This window comes from Gekko japonicus, unplaced genomic scaffold, assembly GCF_001447785.1.
Source record: "Gekko japonicus isolate JY-2015 unplaced genomic scaffold, Gekko_japonicus_V1.1 scaffold198, whole genome shotgun sequence".
In the NCBI taxonomy this organism is placed as follows: domain Eukaryota; kingdom Metazoa; phylum Chordata; class Lepidosauria; order Squamata; family Gekkonidae; genus Gekko; species Gekko japonicus.
Window position 1 is genome coordinate 513,495 of NW_015161409.1, and position 23,866 is coordinate 537,360.

Consider the following 23,866-nt stretch of genomic DNA (forward strand, 5'->3'; position numbering starts at 1 on the left):
GAGAAATCTGCAAGCTGCAGGTCTGTTTGCCCCACCCATCCCATGATGGGCTTTCGAGGGCAGATTACAGGAAGCTGCTTGAGAGCTGACTGGGTGACAGCCAGTGCTGGGCCCAATTGCCCAAAGTCATCCTTGACACGCACACCCAGCATTTGTACCCCAGCTCATGGTAGGAGCTATACTTCTATGTTTATACAGAGCCAGACACAACACTCTGGCACTTTTGAAATAACTCCAGACCCTCAAACACTGGTGGGGCTGATAATTCCCTATCTGCAGGAAGTTAATTGATCTCTAACTCAGGTTTCAAACTAGGCTATTCCAAATCTTTCTTCTCAAGGTCTAAATTTGCAAGTGCCCTCTTCTAATAATCCTAACCCTAAAGAAGGTAAAGAAAAAAAAATGTGGATCTGATTCTCATAATTCCAGGTGGTTATTCTCAGATGTAAGAGTCCATTTTAGATTAGACAGTGGTCTATCTAGTCCAATATCATGGAGTTATAACAGCATAATATTCCTCAGCAAATCATTAAGCCCTGCATGTTAGACTGTTTTCTGACTCTCAATTGAATGTTTTCTTTAAACCTGAAAATCTTAACTAGGTTCCTTTTTGGTTCTTTCTAAAGGATCAAAGCTATCATACCCCCCCCTCAGGTTTTTTTGAAGAATTCTCTGTTAGTTCTCATGTTTAAAAAGCAAGGATACAATACCTCCTGCCTCTTTACATGCACACCGATAATAGCAGCAGAAGCTAATTCACTCACTGGTTGGGAGGCTTGTTCCTCACTGCAGCACCCCTCTTGATGCTTGACATTTGCATCTTGCTAAATACGTAATAATAATTCATATGTACCCTTCTCATAATTCATTTCCTGTTACAGCGGATGGCAAACGCCTAGCTTCAGTTGGAATAGATGACAATCACACTATTGTTCTTTGGGACTGGAGAAAAGGGGAGAAACTTTCAGCTGTAAGGTAGGAATGTAGCTGTTTCCAAAAACTGTAGCCAGTGCATAATTTGGATAGCGTTAACCAGGATGAAAGTATAACTGCTCTGAATTGAACTGGACTATCGCCATATGTAAAGTGGGAAAACAAGATCACACCTTCCTGCCTCACCCTCTGGGTCAATTTGGCATCCACATTTGGGCATAAATTGCACAGGCTCGCATTTTCACTACTGGTATCCCACATTCAATCAGGACACGAACTGCATACCTCTGGTCTTATGTATTGAGGTCCTATGCACGCATTGGGTTGGATCCACCAGAAAATTTACACTTGTGCTGCAGCTCTTGTGAAAGCAGAAGTGCAAGTAAAATACTGCAGTAGCTGCTTGTGCTAAGTCAGACTTATTGTATCTCCATTTGTGTTCCTGCTTGTGTAAGATCTTGTACAACCAATTTCTGGGCACTATAATATAGGAATGAAAGTGCTGGGTGTTACACAAAATTGCATGCAAGTGGAACTGCTTTAAGTCCATTTATGTTTCCCCTTTCACATTGCTGGATCCAAGCTATGATATCCAAGTGTAGACATCCAGCAGGCCCAGAGGTGAGAGGTAAATACAGTGAATGTGATGGGAAGGTACCATTTTGCTTCACCGTGATGTGTAGGAAGAATGTCAGAGAGAAGAAAATCTGAACCAGTCCTTGAGTCCCAAATAAATAGGCTCCTTTATACAGTGAGTCACTTAATGGTTACCATAGAATCATAAATCATAGAGTTGGAAGGGATCTCCAGGGTCATCTAGTCCAACCCCCTGCACAATGTAGGAAATTCAGAAATCCCTCCCCCCACACCTTCAGTGACTGGTGTTCCATGCCCAGAAGAAGATATAAAACCTCCACGATCTCCAGCCAAACTAGCCTGGAAAAAAATTGCTTCCTGACCCCAATGTGACGATCAGCATTTCCCTGGGCATTTAAGAAAGGGCCACAAGAACTAAGCACAGATGCAACCCTTCCTGCCCTCCCTCTAATGATCTGACTAAGTTCACAGAATCAGCATTGCTGTCAGATGGCCATCTAGCCTCTGTTTGAAAACCTCCAAAGAAGGAGAGCCCACCACCTCCCAAGGAAGCCTATTCCACTAAGGAACCTCTCTGTTAGGAAGTTCTTCCTAATGTTTAGGCAAAAACTCTTCTGATTTAATTTCAACCCATTGGTTCTGGTCTGACCATCTGGGGCAACAAACAACAACTCTGTACCATCCACTAGACGACAGCCCTTCAAGTACTTGACAATGGTTATCTTATCACTTCTCAATCGTCTCCTCTCCAGGTTAAACATATCCAGCTCCTTCAACCTTTCGTCATAGCACTTGGTTTCCCGACCCCTCACCATCTTTGTGACCCTCCTCTGGACACGTTCCAGCTTGTCTATATCCTTCTTAAATTGTGGTGCCCAAAACTGAATACAATACCTTGAGGGTCTAGTGCAGACTGAAAGCCAAGGGTACAAATTGACTAAATAAAATAGCAGATACTGAAGCCACCACTATGAATATCTGGTGCTTGACAAAACAGAAGCATTTTTCATAGACAAAGGAAATTTCAGGTATTGTTCTTAGCAGACTGAGGAGCATTTTGGGTATACAATGATGTAGATAAAGCCTAGTGAACCAGATCTTTTAAAATACAATTTGGGAAGGAGATTGTAGCTCAGTGGTAAAGCATCTGCTTGGCATGCAGAAGGTCCCAGGTTCAATTCCTGGCATCTCCAGTTAAAAGGAGAGGGAGGGAGGTGATGAGAAAGAGCTCTGCGTGAGACCCTGGTGATCTGCTGCCAGTAAGAGAAGACAATACTGATCTTGATGGACCTATGGTTGATTCAGGTGGCTTCATGTGTTTTACAGGGCATAGGTGTCTTTAATGGTCAAGGCTGACCATCAAAAATACTACTTCAGAATCTGCTGTGTGTTATATATAGGCAATCTAAACTTTCTGAGAAAGTAAAACTAATTGTAGAACAAAATATGGACTTTTTATTAGAGATACATTATCTAGAACAGTTTTAAAGGTATATTTCACTATTTTAGGTTTTATTTTGTTTTGTTGCCATCAAGTCACATCTAACTTAAGGTGACCCTGTAGGATTTTCAAGGCAAGAGACGTTCAGAGGTTGATTGCCATTGTGTGCCTCTGTATAGGGACCCTGGTGTTCTTTAGTTCTCATCCAAATATTGACCAGGGCAGACCTTTACAGAAGATAAAAATAAAATATCTGATCAAGGTTTTAAAAGTTAAATGGGTAATCCTTTTATTTTCCTAATGTAAGCATGCACTGCTAAATCTTTTAACTCCATCATTTCAGCCATTTTTGCCATTTTTTTGGTCTTAATTTTATGCCCATGCAGAAATCTTTTTCCACATATCAAAGAGAAACTGTTTTGTGTATTGTTCTAGGGGGAGTAAAGACAAGATCTTTGTTGTTAAGATTAACCCCTTCATGCCTGATAAACTTATTACAGCTGGAATTAAACACATAAAGTTCTGGCGAAGAGCTGGTAAGAAAAATAATTTAAGGCGTTAACATATTTTTAAGTCACTAATTTCTGTACACCAAAACATCCAGTGCCTGTACAAGGGGAATATAGTGACATGGTGTGCCAACACATAGATTCCTGTATGTAATCCCATAGACAGGGCCTGCAGAGAAGAAAACAGAGTTTGTCTCTTTGTCTTTCCTCTTATGACACCACAATTAAATCGTATGTAGATTTATTTGCTTTTTCTTACTTATGTATCTCAGTTGCTTGCCCTGATACCTCAGAATAGAGGAAACCGAAAAAAATATCAAAAAGTGATTACAAATTATATATAATATTTGATTAAAATTGCTTTGTGTGGTCTTTTACAAATCTGTATATGTAATAATTTATTTTGATTTTAATTAAGGAGGTGGACTGATTGGGAAAAAGGGCTATGTAGGCCCAATGGGGAAGATTGATACAATGATGTGTGCTGTTTATGGCTGGACAGAGGAGATGGCTTTCTCTGGAACATCAACTGGAGATGTGTGTATATGGAGAGATCTGTTCCTTATTAAAACTGTGAAAGCACATGATGGCCCAGTATTCAGCATGCATGCACTAGAAAAAGTGAGTGGCTTATACTGGATATGAATCAGTAATACTTCATTGAAAATAAATGGATGGTCACGATCTAGAGAGCTAATTTATGCATGCCTAAGGTATTGAGCATGCAAAGGATATTCCACCATTTTTCTTTAAACAACAGACCACTGGGCCATATCACAAATTGTTCTTGCAAGTTCCAAAACTGGCTTTTCATGTGGCCTAACGATCACTTGGATATACAAGTTCTCTGAATTTCTGCCTATGATTGCATGGTCTAACATCTATTGCTATATTTTTCTTTTATGATAAATGGTTGTTCTGCTACCTGCTTTTTCAGTGGGATTTGGGGTTTTTTGGATGTTAACTGTTTTAAAATCCATGTTGTAAACTTCCTTGAGTATTTCTTTACTAGAAACTCTAGCTTGGAAGTTTCTAAATAAACAAAATAATAGCACGAGTATCTTTTTATAATGATGAAATGAACAGATTTGGTTGAAAAGCACATTTAAGCACAGTTAAATGTAAAGTAACTGAGTAGTTTGTCAGTGTAATTAAGGCCCCAGTCACACCGCAGGAAAAGCTGGAGTGGAAGTGCGGCTTTTTAGAGCCGCAGCAAAAGAGAAGCGCGGCAGCGGGATCAGACAGATCCCCTGAGCCGCCGCGCATATGCTCCCCAGTGTGATTAGATGCGAGGGGGAAGCCACGGACAGGAGAGTGAGGCGAGTCAGCTGCGCATGTGTGCGCCTGCGCAGTTTGGCAGGGGGCCTCGCATGCTGCGGGAGATGGGCGCGTCGGCGATCACACGGCCACCCGTGCCACGGATTTTCCAGTAGGTAGTAGTGTTTTGCAGGTGGTTTTTTACTCCTCATTTTCGACCGGAAGGGACGAGTTGGGGATGGGTGTGCGACGCTTGCCAGATGTTGGCATCTGATTGCGCTGGTTTAATCCGCCCTCAATCCGTCCGTTCCGCGGGGCAATTCCTCCCATGTGACGGGGGCCTAAGTTTGTCTCTCAGTTTTGGAGAACTGGAATTGAGCTTGTAACACATTTCAGGTGCAGCTGAAAACACTACTGCAATGTCAGTATGGTAGTCTGAATACATTCATCTTTATTCTGTACATATTACCCACTGCCTGGGATTCCACCTAGATGGACATGCTTGTTTTGCCAGTTCCTCCCTCCTGTGACAGCCCAAAAGATAACCTGAAATGCTGCTTCTGGGTGATGGGGAAACACCCAGAAATAGCTTGGGGGGATCAAAGGTCTCCCCTAGGAGACAGGTTCGATTAAAATCCCTCCACACCTGCAGAAATCTAGGCAGGCCAAGCCTCTGTCTCATCTGCATTTAATGGAAGCTTATTCCATTCAAAGTGACTGTGCACAAATTTCCACCATTGGCTGTATGTTGGGCAGAGTAACAATATATGTGTTCTTCAGGATTGCAGTGAAGGTTTGAAAGCTGAATATATTTAAATGAGATACTAATAGATATTGCAGTGCAGAATATTTCTGCTGTTCATTTTCTAATATTTTTCAGGGATTTGTAACTGGAGGCAAGGATGGAGTAGTCGCTCTTTGGGATGACACCTTTGAACGATGCCTCAAAACATATGCCATCAAAAGATCTGCCTTGGCCCCTGGTTCCAAAGGTGATTTGTTCTATATACTTTCATTGTTTATAAATTAGAATTTTGGTATTCTGGTTCAGTGACAGCTTTCTTGCACAGTTTGAGGAAGTGTAAAGGTCGATGTTTTAAATGCCATTTAAAATGAGGTAGTGTACTATTAGTTTGATCACAGTGGTCTCTGCTCTAGCCTCCACCTGGCAGGCAGGCCCTAGGAGGTTTCTGAAATCATTAATTCTGGAGGAGACTTGAGATAAACAGGGAAATGAACAGTAACATTTATTAACTTTCTTGGATGTAATAAAATGGTTCAATAAAGAGGTTTGAAGTATAACACAGTATTTTCTGGGGTCATAAAGTTATAACATTTCAGTTAACAAGTTAGGGCTGCGGTCACACAAACTAAATAATCCACTTTCAATCCACTTTCAATCCACTTTCCAACTGGATTTTTATGTGTGAACTGGCAAAATCCAATTTGAAAGTGGATTGAAAGTGGATTATTTAGTGTGTGTGACCGCAGCCTAGGAGCGCAGAGAGCAGCTGTCAACCAAGCTTTGATTCCTGAGGTGAATCTTTGGCCTTTCCCCAGTTTTATGATTCTCACAGCATAACTGTGAGCTTCTTCTGGAAATTCTAATAGCTTAGCCTGCTATCCCAGATAGCCAGGCTCTGAAACAGCGCAGTCTTCTCTTTGAAGTGTTCATTGAAATTAGCAAGCGTTATCCCAAAAATCAGGCTCTGAGACATAAAGTCTTCTGAAAAAGGAAATTTCCTACCTACTCCTCTGAAGGCATAAATCCTATCTGAAAATGTTCACTGTTTAGGCTGCTTATTCTCAAGCGAAGCTCTGAGACAGGATCCCTTCGGTCACACTTTCTGAAGGTTCAGACCATAACTGACCAGATCTGACCGTTTCCTTCACTCCAGCCTCTCACCTGGCTCCTTCAGCCATCCATAGGTTAGGCTATTACATGCTCTGCACAAACACCAAACAGGAATACAGGGTCTTGGTGACTAACAGAAAGGGCCAGGACCTTTGGCCTTCCATCATAGGAAGGAAACCATAACATTAGCTTCTCTTGTGTGGTCTAAAGCTTCTAATGTCATTTTAGCGGCATGGCACAGAGCTGTGTTGCAGCTGATTCCACACCACAAGTGTTACATCAAAAGAGGCCATAATAAAATTTAGGGAGAGCCTGTGATTAAAGGATTAGAACAGCCTGTTTGCTCCATGGTTCAGATGCAATGTCAGATCATCATTCTATGTGATTGAATCTAGGAGGCGGCCCAGTTTGTTCCCAGATTGCAGTCTTGGTTTCAAGACATGTGCAAAATGTAGCTTGCTAGTTGAGAGACCAACAGAAAATTATGGATTACAAAAACTAACACATAATTAATTAGCTTGCAACGCATAATCATAGAATCACAGAGATGGAAGGGGCCATACAGGCCATCTAGTCCAACCCCCTGCTCACTGCAGGATCAGCCTAGAGCATCCTTGACCAGCTGCTGCTTAAAGACTGCCAGTGAGGAGGAGCTCACCACCTCCCTAGATAGCTGATTCCAGGGTTGAACAACTCTTACTGTAAAAAAGTTTTTCCTAATATACAACCAATACCTTCCCGCCCTTAATTTAAACCCATTATTGTGAGTCCTATCTGCCCTCCTCTAAGTGACAGCCCTTTATATACTTAAAGGGGGCAATCATGTCCCCCCTCAACGTCCTCTTCTCCAGACTAAACATCCCCAAGTCCCTCAGCCTTTCCTTATAGGCCCCCGATCATCCTCATTGCTCTCCTCTGCACCCACTCCATTCTGTCCACATCTTTTTTGAAGTGAGGCCTCCAGAACTGCACACAATATTCCAGGTGCAGAGGAGGGATTGTATAAGTGAGCAGAAGGCTTCCTCCAGGCTTGTTCACAGTGTTAACTATGTGAGAGGTAATCTGAAAGAAAACAGAAGCAGACTTCTAATGTTATATAGTTGTCAATGTTGATTAGGTCAAGTGAATTGGCTGAGCCTTTATGAGTGGACACAAGAATTTATTTATTTAATTTATTTAAAACATTTCTGTGCTGCTGTTCCACCCAAATAGGGTCCACAAAGTGATGGGCATCAGAACATTAAAACATTTCAGCATTAAAACTGTACTTCAAATAAAGGATATATAAAATAATTCAGTAAAAACATGTAAACATACATAACACCAAAAGATATTTGGGGTATGTCAAACAAATCAAAAAAGGTCTTCACCCACTGGTGGAAGGCAATGGTACGGGGAGACAGACAAATCTCCCTGGGGAGGGAGTTCCAAAATTTTGGTGCCACAACCGAGAAGATGCTTTCTCAAGTTGCCACCTGTGTAACCTCAGATGGGGGGGGGGGACACCTGAGGCATGAAGAATGAAAGAACAAAATGAAGCCACAGCTGATTTATGTGATTGTTTCAGTGCTAGGACTAGATGGATGCCTGGCTTCAGCAGTGTTCATGTTTTACTTTCACCCTGTCAAACTACATGCAAAGCTCTTGCCTACCTTCTGTAGAGGTAGGAGGGAGACGTTGTAAAAGTGTTAAATGCTTAAACTGTGGCTCTAACCCTTAGCTTGGATGTTTTCAAAACGCTGAAGGCGTAATCAAAAAAGGGTTGTAGATTTTGACTTTAAAAAGTTTACTAAATATTATAACCATCAAAGTTAGATTTTAAGTGGATTGTACACCTTATGTGTGCTCAGTAACAGCCAGTATAAATAAGCAATTATAATGTAAGAACTTTTTATTCAAGCCAAGATAATACTAGAAGTTCAACAAGAGGACTAGAAGCTAATAAGCTTTCTTTCTAATCATAATGTCACTACAGATTGCATTGGAGATACATGATTGGATGCTGTAACCTGTTTTTTACCCTAAAAAGACATGGGAGTGGTATTTAGCTTGGGATGCAGCACTGGGTAAGGTTCTGCTTCCAATGATCTGTGTTCCTAATTTACGCCCCCACCCTGGGTTACAATTAGCCTGTTAAGTAGAGGAGTCAGGCAAAGATAGGGTGCTTGTCATCTTTTCCATCTGGGCCTGATTGCACCCCAGGGCTAGTGATGGTCTCTATCATAAACATGGAGCAAGGGAGGAAGTGTTAACTCCCCCCACTAGAACTTCAGTGCTAATGTAAATTCCCCCCCCCTTCTTTTTAGGGTAAAAACACTCTTTGGGAGATATAGCCACAGAACTCCAATTTAATGAGTAGAATGGCTCTTATAAAGTAATAAAAATGTGGCTTTACTTCTGAGGACAATGTGATCTTCTCTAAAACTCTCTCCTTCTTAGGTCTCCTTTTAGAAGATAACCCCTCTATACGTGCCATATCATTAGGACATGGTCATATTTTAGTGGGTACAAAGAATGGTGAAATACTGGAAGTGGATAAAAGTGGACCAATAACTTTGCTGGTTCAGGTAGGTATCAATAAGTTGTTTAAGTTTCTTCTTGTTCTGAAACTATAATTTGTGGGTCTTTTAACATTTCTCTGTCAGTCATGTAAAGGTTCTGTGAAAGCTGAATTAGGATAAATTGGATAGACTTCTGAGGTTCTGTGAAAGCTGAATTAGGATAAATTGGATAGTCTTCTGTTTATGGGTGTGTACAAATATATCTTTAAACATGACACATTTTGGGTTTTTTCTTCTTCTGCGGACTGAAGCCAGCTTCTCTTTGCTTCAACAGTGCATTTAACAGCAATTCTGGGAGGAGCCATAGCTCAGTGGTAGAAGAGTCATGTCTCTGTGGCAGAGCCCCTGCTTGACATGCAGAAGGTCTCAGGCTCAATCCCTGGCATCTCCAACTAAAGGAGCAGGTAGCAGGAGATGTGAAAGACTGCACGAGGTGCTGGAGAGCTGCTGCCTGTCTAAGTAAACAAAACCAAGCATAGTAAACCAATGATCTCGCTCACTGTAGGGCAGCTTGATGTGTTGACATGATTCAAATGCTACTTCTGTCAACAGTCTTGCCTGCTACTCTCCACCTCAATGCCTCAAATGGGCTGTCCACTTTTAGATTTAACATAAATTTGTGTGAACATTTTTTTTAATTTAAATGTTTGTATGGCATTTTAAAAAAATTATTCTTTCCTCCCTGACCTGGGTAGCCCAGGCTAGCCCAATCTTGTCATATCTCAGAAGCTAAGAAGGGTTGGCCCTGGTTAGCATTTAGATGGGAGACAACCAAGGCAGACTATGGCAAACCACCTCTAAAGGTTTCTTGCCCTGAAAATCCCACAAGGCTGCCATAAATCATCTGTGACTTAATTGTAAAAAAAAAAATCTAGTCTCAATATCCAGGGATAGCCTCCTCCTGGTTGAAGGACTTCTGATTCCACCAGGGTGAGGAGCATCTCAGTTTCCCAGATGAGCTATGTATTTTGGCAGGAAGTATGATACGTGTGGAGCTTCTGCTGTGAAATGACATATCCAGTTCTCCCAAAATTTACTTATGAAGAGAAAATTGTTCTTGTGAGTGTAAACCACAGTAGCTTGACCACTGAAAGAATAGATTGTTAACAGATGCATAAGCAAACTCTCAGAATAATGCCTTGATTAAAAACTAGAAATTTGAAACTAATGAAATGTTCCTGAAGCTTCTAGGTAGCTACAGGTAGAGATTGTCTGGTACCTGATCAGGATATAAATGTCAGGAACTGATTTTGTGAATAGAGAACCCTTCCCTCCTGAAAATAGAGTTAATTGACCTACTAGTGAGGGTGCCACTTTTTTCCTAATTGATCCTTACCTATAAGGAGAGATATGGATCCAGATTATATATTTTGTCTGTGTTTTGAACCAACATATCCTCTACATCAGTAAGTGAAAGAGCCTAACTATATATTACATTCTGCTTGGAACTCCATTCCAGTAGACAATTTGGATCAGTGGCATGGCATGCATGGAGAGACAACTTATGCTCATCCAAAGCACTAGTTGCCTCATTGGGGGAATTTACTTGCAACCCGTCTGTACACCTGGAGCTGTTCCAGGTCCGAAAAGCAGTGTGTGTGTGTGTGTGGAGATTTATTTATGTATTAAAAAATTATATGCCACATTATTTCCATTAACTCAAGCTGGCTAGCTGCAATAACAAGTGGCGAAGACACACACAAAAAAGTCCATTAATAAGTACAAATCCATAGATTAAAAATATAGACCCCCCCTCTGCCTGGACTCCATGGATCTGACCAGAATCAGCCCCCTCATGGTTGGGAACTGAGTTCTGAGCACCGAACTCATGCAACTGAATGCCAGGATTGGAAAGGACAAGAGGAAAACACATTGTGTAGTCAAGGCCAAAGAGATATCATGAAAACATGGCTGTGGCCTTGAGATACAACTCTGTAAGTCAAACTTATTGTCGTTGTCATTTCATATATGAGAGACTTTGCAAGCAATTTTAAGCAAGTCAACTCAGAAGTACGTACTATGTTATTAATTGGGGCTTCATCCTAGGAAAGTGACCTTAGGATAGCAGCCTTTGTCTACTTAGTAGGTGGTAAACCCTTCATAGGAGACCACATTTTTCTCTGATTCCACAAAAACATACCTGTATAAGTAGCTTTCTAGGATGTAGTGAGGTTCATTTTACTATGCCAAAGACCATTGTACTTGCTGCCATCTACAGATAATATAGAAGAATGCTTTCTCTTCTGTAACCTCTGCCATAGAATACACCTTTAAAATCGTCCTGTAGTGGTAGAGCAGAACCAGTCAAGCAGCTTTCAGAACACTCTGAATGTTTGTATACTTCCTTTTGAACCCTTGGTTTTCCAATCTTCAGCCCTGAGCATACAGAATCGCCTTAGAAAAATGTTACTGATAGTACTTTAGAACATAATATGTGGGGGGAAATACAACTTAAGCACCAAGCATGCAAAAATTCTGCAATGTCAGAGGTGATGCCTACATTTTTAAAGCCACCTTTGCCATCTAGTAGTTCATCCTCAAGTTTCAGTATTATCCGGTGTCCTCTCTAGCCAAGGAACCCGTGCTTCTGTGCTTTCAGAACCTGTTTTTCAAAATCCGTAATTTTAAACAGCTGACTCTTTCATTTTGAATCATGGAATAGTGATAGTTTTACAAATCCAAAGTAATGAACAGATTTATGAGGTGCTGCTGTTGATGTGATTTTATCTGCAGAATAAGATATATTTATCCTCCAAAGCTTTTAATGGTCGTTGAATGCTCTTTTAGGTGATGTATTGACTTCTGCTGTTTTTATCTAATCATGCTGCTTACTTATCTTTTATCTTGTGTGTTTGTTTGTTCATTTTGTTTTAAACTGATTTTCCTTGTTTGCTGTTTTGGAAGTTTTTAAAATAGGAATTCAGCCTTTAATGATTCTAAATAAGTAATAGGGTAATTGGGGCCAGTACAACTAATTTGATATTTGGCATCAGCATATTCATTTAGCCGTATAAATCATAATCATTTCCAGTATGACTTGATACCGGACCTCCTCTAAGGACGGTTCCGAATGCCCAACTCAGTCTTATGTACGACAGTGGGCGTGGCGTGAGTAATTTTCCCGTGTATACAGAGGGCGGATTGGCCAACGAACGCTCCTATTTCCCAGGAAGTGAGACAACACGCTAGGTTTAATGAATAAATGTTGCCTTTTACTAAGCAGTTTTCAAGCATACGAAAAACAGTTGCACACGCAGATTCACACAAGTTCCTTAGTTACAATAGTATATAGAAGGCAATCAGCATGGAAATTAATAAATTCAACAGACAAGGGGGGATAACACAGCAGGATATCGCTTATACTCATCTGAGGTCCGAGCTGAGAAGAAATCTCCTCGTAGAAGGGATGGGGCAGCCTAAGTATCAGCGGGTGGACTCTAAAAACACACGGACTGGTCCGGCCAAGCCACGTGCGGGTTCTCGGGTCGCGACTCCCGAGAACGCAGTAAGAATCACCTGCAGCACTTAAGTTGCAAGGTAAGGGAGGGGTGGGTTAACCGGAGAAACAAAGGCTGTGTTTCTCTTTTTAAAAGCTTGTTTTTGGGCTTGGCTTAAGGCCAATAAACCCCTAGAAGACCATCCCTTCTCTATGCTATAGGTTCAGGGTTTGTGACGTCCTAGTTGAGGGGAAGGGGGCAATATTCAAATGCTCTACCCTAACTTCAAAGAGAGCCATGTGGCCAGGTGTGAAACCATTGTCTCCATTGGCAACCTTTGACTTGCAGAGATGTGCCTGGTCCAGAGGCAATAAAGGATGTGTTCTTTGTGATGCCAAAACCAGATAGGAAGCCGGGTTATGTGGTTTCCCACAGATTAGCAATGGTGGGGAAACCTGTTGTTCTGCCAAGTTTCCAACTGAGCAATAATGGCATTTGTCTTCTTTGTCCAGAGGTACGCTGGGAATATGCAGGGAGGCACATGTTCTGTAGTCCAGGCAGTTCAAACCTTGCTCATGCAGAGGCATGAGATGCAGAACAGTCCAGTCAAACTCACAGCAACCCCTTATCCCAAATGCACAGATGTACAGACAATTGACAGATATAGCATCAGCACAGTACAGACAATGCAGTTACAAGCACACATGGTTACAGACTGAGCAGGTCATCACTGTCTTTTCTAAATTTTGGAACTAATTCTTCATTGTGGTGCACAGATGTCTACTCACAGGTTGCAGGTAAGCAACCTGTTTTTCTTTGTAGCATGGCAAATGAAATTGAATTAATTTTTTTACAGGGTCACATGGAAGGAGAAGTTTGGGGCTTAGCTACCCATCCTCATTTACCTATTTGTGCCACTGTGAGTGATGATAAAACCTTAAGAATATGGGATCTTTCTCCAAGCCATTGTATGCTAGCTGTTAGAAAACTGAAGAAGGGTAAATTGCTATTTTCCCTTATATTTATACTTCTCCATAAATTCAAATTTGTTAGACATTTTTTAAACGTTTGGTAAGCTTTTGAAAATATAAGAAAATCTATGCATTTATAAGTATAAGACTGAAATAGAATACCCAAGGGAAGTTGCCTAATTGTAAGGGCAAATTAATTTTCTTTAGTCGAAAGTTCTTATAAGCTAACTGAAATTCTTTCTCAGAGCCTTCAAGGATGTAGCAAGCAGCAGACTGCAGATAGATCAATAGGATAAGGCTTAAAATATGCTGCAGAAAAATATTGATGTTATACTTGTTGCCACTGGGAAGCATTGGATTGGATCCAGACAGCCTTTCCATTCAGTCTTCCCCAACACCCCTCCTTACTACAGCCCCATCCCAATGGTTTGTAGATCCCCAGCATAGCCTTTTTACTGGTCAAAGGGGACCCCTCCTTCCTTTTGCATCAGTAGAAAAGCTGCTTGGATGCAACCCATTATTAAGTATGTGCTTTTTATAATTCCTGGAAGAACTGTGTTTGAGCCATAGTTTCATCAACAAGACTGTGTTGGCCAGGAACCCTTGAGAAGGTAGCTACAGAGGCAATTGTTAGACATCAAAAAGGAACACTGGGGGTGATTTCCCACAAGCGCTGCTCCGCGCTCACTCTTCTCTTTGGCCCGATGGTACGTGTCAGTTTCACACAAGCTACTGCGCGACTGCATTTTGCCCCGTAGCTTTGTGCAATTTTCCCCGCGTCTACTCAGTCCTGTTTTTTGAGGATTGAGTAGATGCGGGGGAAATCGCACGAAGCTGCGGGGCAAAATGCGGCCGCGCAGCAGCTTGTGTGAAATTGACACGTACCATCGGGGCAAAAGGGAGGAGTGAGCGCGGAGCAGCGCTTGTGGGAAATCACCCCTGGTCTATGCTTCTCCTTACAAGCTGTCCAGCAGTTGCTAACCTCCAGATCTGAGTCAGACGTTAGTTGCAGGACACCATCATTTCTGTTGCTCCTCTCTTGTGAAAAGATGAAGTGTGCAGGCAGCAATCAACTCTGACATGTGCTGAACGTTAATTTTAAATAATGGGTTCAAGCCGGATCTCTTCCTAATTCCTTTGTCTGAATCCCATCCTCATCACCAGTGTTAAATAGTGGGTTCAAGAGGGTATCGTGATTTCAGCATAGCTTATTCCAGTAACGTTAAGAACAACAACATACGCCACAAGCCTCAAGTATATACAAAACCCCCAGTCCCAAACACACCCACAAAATACAAATAAACCAATAAGAACATAGTAGTTAGGGGCCTTCATTTGCATGGCGTCACTTACACTTCTGTTATCTGATTGACTTGCTCTGCAAGGGCGACCAATCTGAATGTAGCTGCTAGGAACCTCTCTAACAATGCTTGTTCATTTGAAGCTCTTACTACACAACACTTAGTGTACACATGGTAGTAGGGTAGTACTGTAAGTTACTCCCTTGATGTATGTCTTCCCTGAGAGACATGAGTGCAGAAAAAGAGAGGCTGATTTCTGCCTGGTTTTCTATTCCAAAGGAAACAGAGGCAGAGGTGTTTTATCCCTCAGCACAAGGCTTGTGCAGACAAGCACAGAAACCTTTGCCTTGCCTACTGCTGGCACTTGCCTAGGGACAAAGGAGTACAATTTGACCTGAGTAAAATAAGCTCTTCTGCTATGTTCACAATGTCCAGGCAGAAGGTGCAGAGTGACTATTCCTACTTCACCTCATTTCTCCTTGAGGGTGGTCCAACTGACAGTACTATCTCATACAACGCACAGTTGTCCTATGGCAGTGAATCCCATAAACTGGTGATGACCAATGTTCCCTCTAAGCTGTGAAGTCTTGTGAGCAAAAATTCTACTTTGTGAGGTACTGGCATTAAAGTTGTGAGCGAGCGATTTGGCTACTGCATAAATTAGTTTGCTCTGTAGCCATCTTCCTTGAGCTAAGACAAAAATGTGCGAGCTGGAGGCTAAAAACCTGTGAGCTAGCTCACACTAACTTAGAGGGAACACTGGTGATGACAGATTAGCTTTTAAAAGGGTGAAACAGATTTATGGGAGACAAGTATGTCAATAGATATTAGCCATGATAGGTAAATGGAGCTTTCATTTTCAGTAGCAGTGTAATTCTGACCATCAGATGCTGAGAACAAACAACAAGGAGGCCTGTTGCCTTCATCACCTGCTCATAGGAGTACCGGAGGCATCTGGCTGACCATTGCTGGAAACAGGATGCCGGAGGGGACTAAATGAAGTCTTACTTATTTTTTTATGAAAACATTTGTATCCCGCCTTTCCTCAAGGTGGCTTATAATAACAGTTAAAAACATTTCTAATTAAACCACAAACAAAAAAAATCTTTTCCCTCCTTCCCATCCCTCCTTAAAAGATTCCTGCCATTCAGATCCCCTCAAAAGCCCTGGCAAACAAGCACATCTTGCAGAGCCTCCTCAAGATCTCCAAGGAGAGTTCCCCCTCACCTCTTCAGGAAGCCCATTCCACAGAGCAGGAACCCCAATGAAAAAGGTTGGGGCTTTGATTGGTGCCAGATGGGCCACTCTGAGTGGTGGAATGTCCAACAAATGGCTTGATCTGATGTAGTTGTGTTCATGCCCTGTTTTGAGGGCAGGAGAAAAGGCAAATACTACCTGTTACCCCAAAACCGACAATCAGTGAAAAAATAGCAGCGGACTTTCATTTTGCACACAATTTAGGGACAGGTGGTGTATTGTGCCATTAATAAAAAAAGAAGAAGCCATTAATTCACCCATGATCTTGAGCTAGGAACTCACAGAGGCAGCAGTGGGGGAACTGCTCTTCATATAGTCATTGGGGAAGTGCAGTGTACTGACTAGCTCGCTCTTTGAGTGCTGAATCACCTAAGCTGAGGACTCACTAGTTGACCTTACGAAAAGGACTGCTATCTCAGCCTCAGCTCCTCATCTGCAGTCTGGTGGTGAGAGTAATGACCTACTTTACCAGGATGTTGTAAGGATCAGTGGGTGTTACGTACAAAGCATTTTGAACATTTGAAACTACAACATAAATGTTAAGTATTTGCTAACCAAATTTTGGGCTCTACTTAAAACTAAAACCTGTGTACTGGAATTTTTCAGGAGGACGATGTTGCTGTTTTTCTCCTGATGGGAAGGCACTGGCAGTAGGTCTCAATGATGGAAGTTTCTTGATGGTAAATGCAGACACACTGGAGGATCTTGTTTCCTTTCATCACAGGAAGGACGTTGTTTCAGAGATACGGTTTTCTCCTGGTAAGTGATGAGCTTCTAATGTGAAGATGCCCAGTATAATACTTCATCTTTATAATGTAACATTATGACAAAACAGTATTCCCAAAACAGTATTCAAATGCCTCCTGTTTAAACAATTTAAAAGGCACCCTTTCTCATGACACCTATAAAGTCACACTTTAGTAGGGGGACAAGACTCAATATCTTTAAATGCCTCCTCTTGTATCCTTGCCATAATCCAACAAACAAGCTGGAACTGCATTTTGTCCTTAGTGCAATATTTCCATGCAAGTTCTCCCCCCCCCCCAAGCGTGCACTCTTCTGCAGTCAAATCTGAAGGCATGGAGCATTATAGCCTTGTATCAAGTGGAATAGTTATTGTTAAGTCGCTCACTTAACAAAGTAGTCGGAGAGTGATTCAGCAAGAACACAACTTTATTCTTCAACTCGAACACAACTCCAACACGGATCAACATCTGATAGCCAGAACAGCCTTTACATTGCAGCTGTTCTGCTTTTAAACATTCCCGGCTAATGTAGCCACACCCACTGTACAAATAGCAACTACGAGGTTGCAGAGATAAGGTCCAATCACATTAGTTCCCACTCAGGGAGCTTGCTTGAAGTGATTGGCTTGTTACTACCTGGGCTAGCAATACTATTGGATGGATTTGGATCCAGGATGAAGCTTAACATTACAGTTCAGCTAGATGTTTTACAACATGTCATGCATTCAAGGCAGCTTTGAATACACTACAGTTATGATGAACTGTTTCTTCCTATATGTCCCCATGTGCCAGTTATCGTCTCCTGGTTACTTTCTCAGTTTAAGCTTGACTGCTTGGGCTCTTCTGGAGCCTGGTCCCTGTCAATAATGACTCCTAACTTGTGGAACAAACTCACTGAGGAGGTGAACCAGGCACCGTATTTCAAAGTCTTTGGGAGGCACTGGAGGCCAAGGGTTTTTGGCCCCCTGACTTTTTTTTTAAGTGTTCCCTTTATAAATTACTCTTAGAAAATAATTGGTCTTTAAGTAAGTCCTTGTCACAACGGTCCTTTTCTCATTTATTTCATTTTGTTCCTACTTTTAAGAGGGTTAATTATTGCACATTTCTTGCATTATGTGTTTCCTTCTGTTGGGATTATGGGCTGTTTGTTCACCTCTCTAAATAACACTGAATTTGTGAAATTGTGCATCCATGCACTCTTATGTTAGCATTAGCTTTAATGCATACTTATACAAAATCGGGTTCAAATATTTTAAGGCAACAAGTTGCTATGAAAACATGAGGAAATCTTGAGACACAGATGTGAAGAATCAATGTAACATTGGAAACAACCTGTGACGCCATCCTTCCAAGAAATAAACCGGAAATATGTGTTTAATGGGTATTTTAACTAGGTTACTTGCTCATAAAATATTAAAAATCTCAGAAAAGTATTCATATTCTTACCATTATATTTTAGGTGCTGGAAAATACTTAGCTGTAGCATCATATGACAGCTTTGTAGATATTTACAATGTAATGAGCAGTAAGCGGGTTGGAATTTGCAAGGGAGCCTCCAGCTATATAACACACATGGATTGGGACGTAAGAGGTAAACAAATTGTAACTTTGTATCTGTTTCTATAACTTGATAACTGTGTGTGAATATTTAGGAAAGCTGCAATTTTCCTGCAATCTTACAGATTTATTTTATTATTTGAAACATTTATTACCTGGCTTTCTTCCCTGTGGAGCTCAAGGCAACTTACAAACATAGATAAAACACATTGAATAAAATACGCTAAAAATTTAAAATCAAGGTTTTAAAAACTCTACTCAGAGCTGCTGCCTTAGGCCTTATCTGGGTAAGTGGGTTAGAAATATTTTAATAAATAAATATGAATTCAATTGGTAGTAATAAAATACCCCCAAAAAAACATTCATAGGGAAATACTGAATATTCTGTAGAGATAACAGTCTTGAATAAGGTATTCTAATTGGTGCTAACCATGAGCAATATGGGCATTTTTTCAGGCAAGCTTTTACAAGTCAACACTGGTGCTAAGGAACAGTTGTTTTTTGAAGCTCCTCGTGGAAAAAAACAGACCATTCCAAGTCCAGAGGTAAGAAGATTACTTACAATTTAGTATAGTTGTAAGGTTGAAAGTATGCATTTGTTGAGACATTTTATTTGAACAATGGCATTGATCTCTACAGTAGTCTAGCACAGAGGGAGATGATGACATTTCTGATTTATAAAAGATGAATTAAAAACATTTACAAATAGAGTTACTATGAACAGCTTAGATTATATCTGTGAAAGCTTTAATATTGTGTGTGTGTGTTTTGCCCCCTGAAAGGGATTTTTTTAATTTGCATTTCTAAAATAACGACATAACTATAACGAAAAAAGGGAGGGGGAAGACTACAGACTAAGAGAGACAGAAAAGAAGGCACTAAAAGCCCAAATGTAGAAGGCTACATATGCTTATAGATACAAAGTTGTAACTTAACAATTAACTTCCGACATGAGGAGTTTCCTTGTTCATTGCTTCAAGTTAAAATCCAGCTTATCTGTCTAGACAGAGAATAGTTCCAAAGCTAATTAAGTTTTTCCAGGGCTTTCACTCGCTTGTTGCTTCATCCACACTCTGGTTAGAGAGACCAGCCGTTCACTTTGCATGCAGATTTTATGGTACAAGAATAATCCACCCGTTGTTATCACTTTTTGATCTGCTTGTCACCATCCAATATAAGCTAGACACGGTCTCAACTATAATCCAAGATTCGCTGCTTCTTGTTATAAACACTGTCCCTTTAAAAGTATTGCCACGTTTAGAGCCATTCCCGTCGAATATCCCACTTTAGCCAGCAGATGGCACCCGATTTTATGCTGTAGGAAGAGTCTATGGTTAGGTCACCTGACCTAGCCCTCCGTTTTTCTTCTTCCTGAGAGAAGCTTGTGTCCCACCTCCCTCAAAGCCTCCGATCGCCATCTTGGAGGGTTGTTTACATTTACCGATTAAAGTTGCCAAAGTCTCAAAGATCTGTAAATGCTTTTATTGGAAAATTTCTCTGATCGAGTCCTTCTACTGTAATCCATTGCTACTGTTAGCTCAGTCCCCCACCGTCCCGCTTCGTTCAATCGCTTGAGGGGGTAGGGCGTCCTCTCCCCCTTCCCGCTTTAATTTGTGGGGGCTTCGCAACAGGGCTCTGATGTCTCGCTTTAACTTAAACTCATTCATCCGTCTTCAAAAACGATCCAACAGGTCTCCCTGGGATCTCGCTAGGCAGAGTAGAATCGCCAAACCTTCATACGCTTGTCCCGGTGGTCGCTTCGAGTCCAATACTGGGAATCAGGGCAGGACCTTCAGGGCAGAGAGTAGCCCCCCTGTACCGGCTGTCGGCTGGAGGAGGGGCTCTCCAAAGCCCCCTGGCTAGGAGCCCATTGCCTATGAGCTCCATGGGGGAGCGTGCACAATCGCGCTCCCTCCTACTCCCCAATTCATGGCACACGTCTCTTGGAGTAGTGAGAAGATGTGGCCATCGCTGAAGCACCGAAAACCGCTGAAAGCTTTAATATTGTGAATGAGTAAAAAGAGACTTCCTTTAAAGTCACTGAATATTGCTATACAGTAAAAATTCATTGTAAAACCTATGTAGTAACACTTTGTAATTTAGAGTGGTTTTTTCAAGATAGGGAAGTGTTACTTGATTTAAACTGTATGGAAGCCAGCTGCTGCTCCTTCTGTTTCAAAACATACCAATCCCAGACGCTTGTGATAATTATTGTTTAACCATTTCTGGTTATCATGTTCCCTAATGATTCTTCGGATGTTCATGGCCAAGAGTAGTCAACTGTGGCCTCAACTGACACTGAGAGGACAGGAAGAGACATAGGATCTACGAGCCTGTTAGAAAGATTTGGTGGACATATGGGCTACCTAGTGAGGAACAGGAAAATAGAGTATCTTTCATAGATCTAACAGTTTTAGTATTTCTAGTTTTAAAACATTTTTAAATGTTATATTTACCTAGATAATTGTGTAAGGATCAGGCTCTGATTATGGTATAGTGTTACACCATTTCTGAATATGGATAACCCACGCTAGCCTGATCTCATTTCCCTGGGCATGTAAGAAAGGGCCACAAGAATTAAGCACTGATGCCACCCTTCCTGCCCTCTCTTCTCATGATCTGCCTAAGTTCACAGAATCAGCATTGCTGTCACCAATGTTCCCTCTAAGCTGTGGAATCTTGTGAGCAAAAATTCAACTTTGTGAGCAACTAGCATTAAAGTTGTGAGCGAGTTACTTGGCTACTGCATAAATGTTTGCTTTGGAGCCATCCTTTCTGAGCTAAGACAAAAATGTGTGAGCCGGAGGTTAAAAAACTGTGAGCTAGCTCACACTAACTCAGCTTAGAGGGAACATTGGCTGTCACATGTCCATCTAGCCTCTGTTTGAAAACCTCCAAAGAGCCCACCACCTCCTGAGGAAGCCTGTTCCACTGAGGAACTGCTCTAACTGTCAGGGAGTTCTTCCTAATGTTTAGCCAAAAACTCTTTTGATTTAATTTCAGCCCGTTGGTTCTGGTCTGACCTTCTGGGGCAACAGAAAACAACTCTGCACCTTCCTCTATATGACAGCCCTTCAAGTACTTGAAGATGGTTATCATATCACCTCTCAGTCATCTCCTCTCCAGGCTAAACATACCCAGGTCCTTCAACCTTTCCTCATAGGAGTTGGTCTCCAGACCCCTCACCATTTTTGTTGCCCTCCTCTGGACCCATTCCAATTTGTCTATATCCTTCTTAAACTGTGATTCCCAAAACTGAATACAGTACTCTAGGTGAGGTCTAACCAGAGCAGAGTAAAGCTTTGCATGATCTGGACACTATACTTCGGTTGGTACAGCCCAAAATTGCATTTGCCTTTTTAGCTACCACATCAAATTGCTGACTCATGTTCAGTGTATGGTCTACTAAGACCCCTAGATCTTTTTCGCACATACTACTTTCAAGTCTTCCCCATCCTATAATTATGCATTTGATTTTTCCTACCTAAATGCAGAACTTTACATTTATCCCCATTGAAATTCATTATATTTTTTAACCCAGTTTTCCAGCCTGTCAAGATTGTCCTGTATCCTCCTGACTGTGTCTTCTACTGTATTTGCTACCCCTCCCAATTTAGTGTCATCTGCACATTTAATGGGCATTCCCACTTCAGCTCTCTTACACTTTACAATGTACATGTGATTTGGATCTTTAAGTAAGAGTAACTGGGTTGGATCCCATTTAAAATATCTCTGTGTGTAAGAACTCAACTGTATACAAGAATGAATAAAGCTCTTTTATATGTAAAACAGAAATTGCAGAATTTTGTTTAAAAGAACTTTTTCCAGTGAAGGTCAAAGGTTCAGTCCATAAAAACAAAATGCAGTCATTAGCTGCTTCCAGCAGATACCTGAAGAAGCAGGATAAATGGCACTGGTATTTCTGGCCTGATGGCACTGGTATTTCTGGCCACTGTGTGATACAGAGTGTTGGACTGGATGGGCCTTTGGCCTGATCCAACATTGGCATCTCTTATGTTCTTATGTTCTTAAATAAACAAATTAATGAGTTCTGCTGGATCCCAATCACCTTGCTAGGAAGATCAGCTGCACCAAAGTCTCACTGGATGTCACTAGAATACAGTTTCATCCACAATACTAGATACTTCCCCTAGCAACCTGGAATTCCTAGTGACACTACAGAAGTTTCTATCTATTACTTGATAAAAAGATCATGATTGTAAACATTGGTGGCAGTATATAATCCCCAAAAGCCAGAAAACATAATTTGTGGCATTGTCCTTGTCCATGTGCCTCAAACAGTGTTATTTCCTAGAACAGCAAGTCTTGGAATCAGCCGTTACATAATAAGAATAAGCAGTAAAAGAGATTTAATAGAACAGCATAGAATAGCACAGTGAGTATTCCTGTGTTGCACTTGCAGGGAGACTAGGAAACTGACCTCTGTGAATCCAGTTCAGTTGCTACAAGTATGGTTTATACCAACTAATCACCAAGAAGGCAAGGTATAGTCCAGGGAATCTTTGAGATTTCCTTATAAATAATTCTGTCATCCTCCCATATAAATGGCTACAATAACACAGCAGATTAAGGAGTGCAGATTTTTTCTTGTGATTTATACCATGAGTTCACCAAGTGCCCTTAGACAAGCCACTCTTTCTTGGCTTCAACCATCACCCCCAAACCTGAAATATGGAGGTAATAATACTGCCTTGCAAGGTTTTTGTAAGGGTTACAACATGATGACATATGCGAAGTGCTTTGAATGTTGAAATGTTTTGTAAATATTAACTAAATGAAAGCACTGTTGGCTATGGGAGACAATGAACAATTTGTAAATAGCAAACAGTGACAGGTTCCTGAATACACATGTGGTGTTCAGAACCTGAATTTCAGCCAAAGCTTACTTTGGTCAGTCCAGAAGACTGTTACAAGACAATGATTAAAAATAAACTTCTCTAAGGTGTAACTGAGCTTCCTACAAAATATCAAAATCACATTAATAGTCGAATTAATTTTCCGATATGTAAACATAAAATGAGTGTCTTTGTGAAACCTGGACCTCTGTTAAGTGAGATAAAATTGACAGAAATACTGGGTAATGCTAACATATTCCCGTAAGATATTCATATATTCTTCAGATTGAAAGCTTTCTGTCTGCAGTTCTCATGGATGATACATAGTATGCATAGTAATGAGCTTGTAGGACTGTGGTGTTTATTTTCAGGTCAGATGTATAACTATGGATAAGTATCCTGTCTCAAACAGGCTATTTTTGTAGGCAGAAAAAATTTCCTGGACATCATGGACAAGCGTTTTAGGCTCCTGCTGTGAAGGAATCTGGCCAATAATTGGAGAGGTCACTGATGTAACTGCCTCATGCCTCACCAGTGATGGTACAGTCTTGGCAACAGGAGATGATTCTGGATTTCTAAAACTCTTCC

The 23,866-nt window shown here is 41.2% G+C and overlaps 1 protein-coding gene across 1 annotated transcript in view; it reads left to right on the plus strand.

Moving 5' to 3' along the window:
- Nucleotides 1-23,866, plus strand: part of EML5 (echinoderm microtubule associated protein like 5) — a 136,937-nt gene that overhangs the window by 65,519 nt on the left and 47,552 nt on the right. The window contains exons 16-25 of the mRNA XM_015426624.1: nt 882-975; nt 3,407-3,507; nt 3,899-4,101; nt 5,618-5,729; nt 9,032-9,159; nt 13,447-13,588; nt 16,726-16,878; nt 18,325-18,456; nt 18,879-18,967; nt 23,704-23,861. Coding sequence (XP_015282110.1) covers nt 882-975; nt 3,407-3,507; nt 3,899-4,101; nt 5,618-5,729; nt 9,032-9,159; nt 13,447-13,588; nt 16,726-16,878; nt 18,325-18,456; nt 18,879-18,967; nt 23,704-23,861 — 1,312 coding nt within the window. The remainder of the gene's footprint in view (nt 1-881; nt 976-3,406; nt 3,508-3,898; nt 4,102-5,617; nt 5,730-9,031; nt 9,160-13,446; nt 13,589-16,725; nt 16,879-18,324; nt 18,457-18,878; nt 18,968-23,703; nt 23,862-23,866) is intronic.